Source organism: Rhagoletis pomonella, unplaced genomic scaffold, assembly GCF_013731165.1.
Source record: "Rhagoletis pomonella isolate Grant_MI unplaced genomic scaffold, Rhpom_1.0 Rhpom_scaffold_00004, whole genome shotgun sequence".
Classification (NCBI taxonomy): domain Eukaryota; kingdom Metazoa; phylum Arthropoda; class Insecta; order Diptera; family Tephritidae; genus Rhagoletis; species Rhagoletis pomonella.
The window spans coordinates 60,652,833-60,659,336 of record NW_023458558.1 but is presented as its reverse complement, the minus strand read 5'-3'; the positions used below and the strand labels follow the sequence as shown (position 1 = coordinate 60,659,336).

The window sequence follows — 6,504 nt, the reverse complement described above, 5'->3', positions numbered from 1 at the left end:
CCCTGTAGAAGTAAACATGTTTTTGTTGTTGTGTTGGAGTGAGTAATTGTAATTTATCTCCAGGTATTTGCCGAAAATTAGCCAAAAATAGAAAATATGTCGCACCAAACTGGGATAAAAGGTATATAGTATTTATGTTTTTTGTAACAATAAATCTGGATGATTATTATATCTTTTAGGTAATGATAAACTTACAAAAGTGTTTGCAAAAAGCAAAAACGGAAAGCTGCGTGTGATAAAGGTATCAATAGAAAATGGTAAGCCTGTTTAATTTTGAGATAAGATCGAAAGGGTGTAAATTATAACCATAATTATCTTGCAGAGGAGCTCAATTGTACTGCCACGGCAGATGTAAAGAAAGACTGGGAGAGGGACTATGACAAACTGATCAGTCCACTAATAGAAGAAAGCGTACCATGTTATATTCTTTATCGCTTGGATAGTAAAACCTCACTTGGTTATGCCTGGCTATTGTTGAGTTGGGTACCCGATAATGCCACCATAAGACAAAAAATGGTTTATGCTTCTACAAAAGCCACGCTTAAAACAGAATTTGGCTCGGCACATATTACTGAAGAAATACACGCAACAACATTAGAAGAAACGACTTTTGAAGGCTATGTTCGGCATAAACAAGACTATGCAGCACCAGCACCACTAACAACTCGTGAGGAAGAGTTAGTAGAGTTGCGAAAAACTGAAATCAACACCGATATAAATACCGATACGCGTCACCAAACACTGGGTGGAGTAGCGTGTCCAATGTCTGATACCACTGTCGAGGCGGTAAAAGATTTATTACGAGGTTCATATGATTATTTGCAATTTCGAATAGATCTCGAAGAGGAACGCATACATGTGTCAAAAGCAGCAGTGGTTCCGCTGAGTGAGTTGCCCCGTCAAGTCCCGACGGAAAATGCACGCTATCACTTATATCTCTTCAAGCACACGTACGAAGGTGAATATCAAGAAGCTTATTTTTTCATTTACTCCATGCCTGGATATACATGTTCAGTACGTGAACGCATGATGTATTCTAGCTGCAAAGCACCGTTTTTAGAAAATTTGAACATTCTTGGTGTTAATGTAGTAAAGAAGGTAAAGTTGAAAATTAGAAAATCGAATATATTTTTTATAAATTTTTTATTTATTATAGTTGGAAGTCGATAGTGGATCAGAACTGACTGAGGAGTTTCTACTCGATGAACTCCACCCAAAAAAGCTTGCCAGCAGACCAGCATTTGCAAAACCGAAAGGCCCACCTAGTCGCGGTGCAAAGGGCTTGACTCGCCCACAAGAGCAATCTTAACTGCAATATAAGTATATATACAAATATGGGGCTCTGTGTTGCAACTCGCACCTCGCGGCAATCATTTTACTAATGCTTTCCTTTTTCTTCCACCTGATGTTTAATTTACAGTCTATCAATATTACGATTACTTGAATAGTATTTTTGCAATTTATACACACCCTTCTTGATATACATAGAATGAAATGTATTATTCAATGTTAGAAGATATGTATGTATATTCGTGATAATCGTGCAAGATTCGTTCAACTATTAAATATTACGTAAATATTTACATGAGCGCATAAAAATATGTATGTACAGCGATTAACTGCTTCAATTTCAAATCGTATTCGAAGGTCATTCATCGTTAGCATTTCAAGTATATAAGTTGTTGCAATTTATCATATCATGTGTTCTGTTGCATAACAAACGCTTTCTATAAGGAATCGTAGTCAGTTCAATAACATACATACATATACACAAAAGTTGAAGTTAAACAATTTATATTTGCTCTGTTTGTTTAACAAATAAGAATAAAGTCTTCTATACATGTCTAGCTGTCTAATGTAACGAATGTATTTATAACGAAATAATCTTTAGCAAATATACAAAGACTCAAAATAAAACAAAATTAATTCTCTACTAGTTTCTTTAAAGAAACTTCTTGATCATAATTATTTGATGGGATCCAAAGTTATTTTTTCGCCAACTTTTTCGTCATGCTTTTTAAAGATGCTGGGCGTTTTCATAGCATGGTCTACTTGCGCCTAAAAAAATACGTAAGTATTCATACATATGTACGCACATATTTCGAGCCCTGGCCCCGAAAATAACGTAATAAGCATTTATGCAGCAAAGAATAAATGTCGAAAAAGTGTCGCTTACGTTATTTCGCAGTTAGGGCTCGATATGCACACATACAACCCGTTTCATAATTACAAGTGAACCAAAATGTAGTTATTTTTACAAAAATCATATGCCATTTAAAAAAAATGCAATGTGGAAATAAACTTAGTGACTGTTTTGTAACATAATGACACGATTATTTTTTAATGCCCAGCTTTGTAATTTTTGCCATTTAATGCCTGGTGGAAATCCAGCATAGGTTTCCAACGTTGTGCAATACTTACTTCATCTGACTTAAAAATAAATTGAACATGCCATCGTAAAAATGTCCAACTTCTTAATTAGATTTATAAGAAAGATGTTAAGTATGCAGTTTGGTAGCTCGTTAAATTTTAGTATAATAAAGTGCAACTTCTTTTGCTGCTTAATATTTTTAAATACAAAATAACTAACCCACCTATTATGAATTTTTATACGATAGACGATAAACGCTTGCAAGCGTATCGTATAAAATCAGTTGTCGTATTATCGTTTTCATACGCCCGACAGATGTACTGTTGCGAATGGATGTGGTTTTTGTTTACTTTTAATTGTGAACCAGCACAAACTAGCTACCCTAACTATCGGATTTTATACGACAACATCGATTGGTAATAGAGAATAACAGAATGCAAGTGTTTATCGTGCATCGTATGAATTCATAATAGGGGGGGTAAATTAAATAACGAGTAATTTTTAAGCAAAAAACAAAACCGACTTCCACTCTCATATAAAAAATTTAAGAATGTAGTTAATTTCTTCATAATCCAATGATGGGATTTAAACGAAATTAGTATGGCACCACCTGTAAGGTAAGACCTTTCATTTTAAAAGTTATGCGATAACATACACAAAAAAATAAAATAAAAAATCCGACGAATTGATAACCTTCTCCTTTTTGAGAAGTCATTTAAAAAAAGTTTTAGACTTGGCAATATGTGGGCGCTTATACATAATTATGACACGGGGTGTATATAATGAATGAACAAAATATTGCAGAAAATATGTACGTAAATGCATATTGCTACCTTCATTGCATCGTGGACCATATCTTCTCGTTGTATGCGCCATTTATATTGCCAATATCTTATCTCCTCCATAGAAGTACCAGACGCATATAAGAGTGCGAGTGATGCCGCACCAGCCACGCTTCCCAATAGGCCACCAATAATACCTCCAGCAACCATCCCACGCAGACCTAGATTTACTTTATATAGGCCGCCTGTAATTAAACCTGCTCCTATGTATTCGAAAATGGAAGACTTTCCACGATATACAGAAACACAAGTAATTATTCCACTGTAATATAAATGTTTGCTATGTTAGCGGGTTTTTTATAAAAACCATTTTTTTACTCACAAATAGGAAGTCGTGAACAAACCAATACGCCAACCCCATTTGAAACCACCTTTAGCGAAACTCATTGTTACTTGATCTTGTAATTTGCGCTAAAAAAAAAAAACATTTAATGTTTTTAAATCTATTAAGATTCCTTAAATTTATTTCACCTAACTCACTTTGGCATCGAGATGTGATTTAAATGCCGTCGCTTGATTGTTTTCCATGAAGTCCATATATGCAGTCCGAGAATTTATAACACCACCGTATACTGCGCCAAATAAAAAGCCAACGAAACCTGACTGATAGACGGAGTTCAATTCAGAAGATATACTGCCAAACTCGCTATACAGAGACAACATTTTTAGTGCGTTCCAGAACGTCTACGATTTGCAGGTTTTGCAGGATTTAGTCCAAAGTCGTTCCCGTACGCCACGTTCACATAAGGTTTATTAAATGCGAAAGCAGCTGTTCCTGCAAAACCTGCAAATCGTGAAGTACGGGAACAGGCTATTTATGATGTTTAGGACAGACTTTGTTTATGGGTATAGTAGTTACTCACTCAACTTTAAACATATCTTTTAGGCGTTCCCATCCGGTTTCATTCAAATCGGGTTTACTTTGCAAGTACGCCTTGTATGTATTTGTATCTTTAGACACAACGTCATGTTGTGCTGGATCGCCAGGTAAGCTAGGCAATATGGCCGCTAGGAGTATTCTGGGTCCATTCCTTATAAAACTCATCCCTATTGTTATATCTCGTATCTATTAAAGAATAAGGTGCCAAATAAGTTTTATGAATTCACAGCTGATTACCAGCTCGTTTATAGGTTCGTTCGCGTAGCTGTTAATTGTTCATGTTTAACCAAAACTTACAAGTTTTTGCGTTCGCGTACGCAAAAAACTTGCAAAGTAGGGGAAATTGAGAGAGCAAAGTGACATTTCATTTTGAGGGGAAGCTGCTGGATTCTGTTGGAAAAATTTTTGCCAACAGCAATTTGCCAACAGGAAAACAGCTGATCAAAAACAGCTGGTTGGCATTTACGCAAATCACAAAATTGAATTTGATGGTTTGGAAGTTAAAAATTACAAAATGCGACTAATTAAACTTGTAAGAAGTAAGTAGTTATTTGTTTAATCAATAAACTGTGCCAGGATGCCACTTTGTAATGAGTATTCGTACGTTTTAAATTTTACACTTTTGAATGTAAACAAAAATTATATCAGCTGTTCGTCTAACTTGCAAGTTTCTGCAAATTTTCTGTTCGCGTACTATTTTGGATATTTCTCTCTTGTGAGCGAACAGATGACATTTTGCCGGAATTTGGCAGTTGGTTGGTTTCTGTTGGAGATTTTAAACGAACGCACCTTATATAGTTACCAAGGTTACCACTATAACTTTCTTTCCTACCAAGAACTGGATACAAAACCTACCAAAATGGCTTCTTTCGTGCCATTTCTTTTAATCAAGAAAACGGCATTTGACAGCACTAAAAATAAAAAAAAAATTTGTAGGTAAAAAAGGCCAAATTAATTGCTATTATTGTACATATTGTGTGTGCTTGAACCAAACCCACCTACCGACATTTATTTAGACTGGCTGAGCCCGAATATGAGCTCCAATTTCGATTCATTTCCGAAAAATCAAAAAAATGGCCACAAATTCGCATAATTTATAGTTTTAATAAAGCCCTCGGAGTAAACGAAGTGAAAAATCGTAGCAGAAAATAAAATTTCGTCGTTAATTTTTTATACATTTGCGTACATATTTTATGACATATATATACATAAGTAAAGTAAAAAAAACCTACGGCTAGGTTTGACAAATGTCCGGGTCTAAGAGCTTCCGAGCTTGGGACCAAATTTGCGCACTGCTGGTTTGTCATTAATTTCTTCGAGTTGCGGTTAAAAACTTTGAGATTCAACGATTTACTGCACTATCAATAAGTAGTTTTCTTTTTAATTTTCGTGAATGATATGAATTAAATTTTCCGTAAACACGTAGTGCCGTTTAAATATTTTAACATCCTTGTCATTGTTGAAACTATTAGAGATGTTTTCTGTGCAAAGAAACCTACCAAAATTTTAAGCTTCCTTCCAACGAAAAAAAACTTCCAATTTTGGCAGTAAAAGCGGAGACGGCAGCCCTGATAGTTACCCAACAAAAAATCACATGTGGTGTTTTTCCGAGTGCTGCATTCTTTCCAAGTTTTTCCACTGTCCCTTTTCAGAATTCACCTTTCTATACCCGAGCGCACTTGTGTGAGGAATAAGAAGCATAAAGAAATAGCGAAGTATTTTTCTTTTATTATACATCTAAATTATTTATTATCTAAAACAAAATACAGTCTACACTAAAAAAGCGTATCTTCTGATCGTATATATTCTCCAATATCTGACTGATGGAAGCAAACTGTGGTCATCGGATCTGCAGTTTTACATTCAGTCGTAGAACGCGCTAGTACACCAAATCCTAAAGGCAAATCGTTCATAGAGTAAACCACCACACCTTGATACTGGCCGGCATTTTCGGTGATACGACCTAGACCTGATTTTGGTATATGATTGCCATAGAGGAACTGTTGTTCAAATGATGGCTTGACCCAAACTTTATATTGGGCGTATGGTGCCAGGTAGTATAGTGCAGTAATATGAAATTTCAATTTGTTTGTTTTGGAGAATTTTCCGAAGCAAGTACCTACGCAAACAAGCTTTTCAGGACCAAAACATTCAGATAATTTTAGTATGCGTTCGGATACGTAGTACACACGATCTCTATGTTCGCGGAAGCAATATGTTCCATCCGGGCGGTCAATTAGTTGCTTTACATTGGTGCCAATGCTGGAAAAATTGCAAATGTTATTTATTGAATGCAAGCGATAATTTATCATCAATATACTTAAATACATATGTTTTACTCACTATTTGGACAACTTTTCAAAAAGAATTTTGGCTCGTTCATCACTAAGCCTCTTCATATTCTTTTTTTT

The 6,504-nt window shown here is 35.3% G+C and overlaps 3 protein-coding genes across 5 annotated transcripts in view; 1 reads left to right on the top strand and 2 right to left on the bottom strand.

The window, feature by feature from the left end:
- LOC118737900 (twinfilin) lies at positions 1 to 1,922 on the top strand. The gene is made up of 4 exons (XM_036468713.1): positions 1 to 121; positions 180 to 257; positions 323 to 1,098; positions 1,157 to 1,922. The coding sequence occupies exons 1-4, from the start codon at positions 97 to 99 to the stop codon at positions 1,307 to 1,309; spliced, it is 1,032 nt and encodes a 343-aa protein (XP_036324606.1). The 5' UTR covers positions 1 to 96; the 3' UTR covers positions 1,310 to 1,922.
- On the bottom strand, positions 1,778 to 4,335 carry LOC118737901 (RPII140-upstream gene protein). Its single transcript, XM_036468714.1, has 5 exons — positions 4,077 to 4,335; positions 3,694 to 3,859; positions 3,536 to 3,624; positions 3,205 to 3,475; positions 1,778 to 2,058 (listed from the first exon to the last, which is right to left on the bottom strand). The coding sequence occupies exons 1-5, from the start codon at positions 4,256 to 4,258 to the stop codon at positions 1,966 to 1,968; spliced, it is 801 nt and encodes a 266-aa protein (XP_036324607.1). The 5' UTR covers positions 4,259 to 4,335; the 3' UTR covers positions 1,778 to 1,965.
- Positions 4,336 to 5,804: 1,469 nt separating this feature from the next.
- Positions 5,805 to 6,504, bottom strand: part of LOC118737902 (60S ribosome subunit biogenesis protein NIP7 homolog) — a 945-nt gene continuing 245 nt past the window's right edge. For 2 of the 3 annotated variants that reach the window (XM_036468716.1, XM_036468715.1), the window contains exons 2-3: positions 6,437 to 6,504; positions 5,807 to 6,355 (exon numbers count right to left, since the gene is read on the bottom strand). In XM_036468716.1, coding sequence (XP_036324609.1) covers positions 5,869 to 6,355; positions 6,437 to 6,492 — 543 coding nt within the window. In that variant the 5' untranslated portion in view covers positions 6,493 to 6,504 and the 3' untranslated portion in view covers positions 5,807 to 5,868. Of the gene's footprint in view, positions 6,356 to 6,436 lie in introns of all 3 variants that reach the window. The other variant, XM_036468717.1, reaches the window with a different exon arrangement.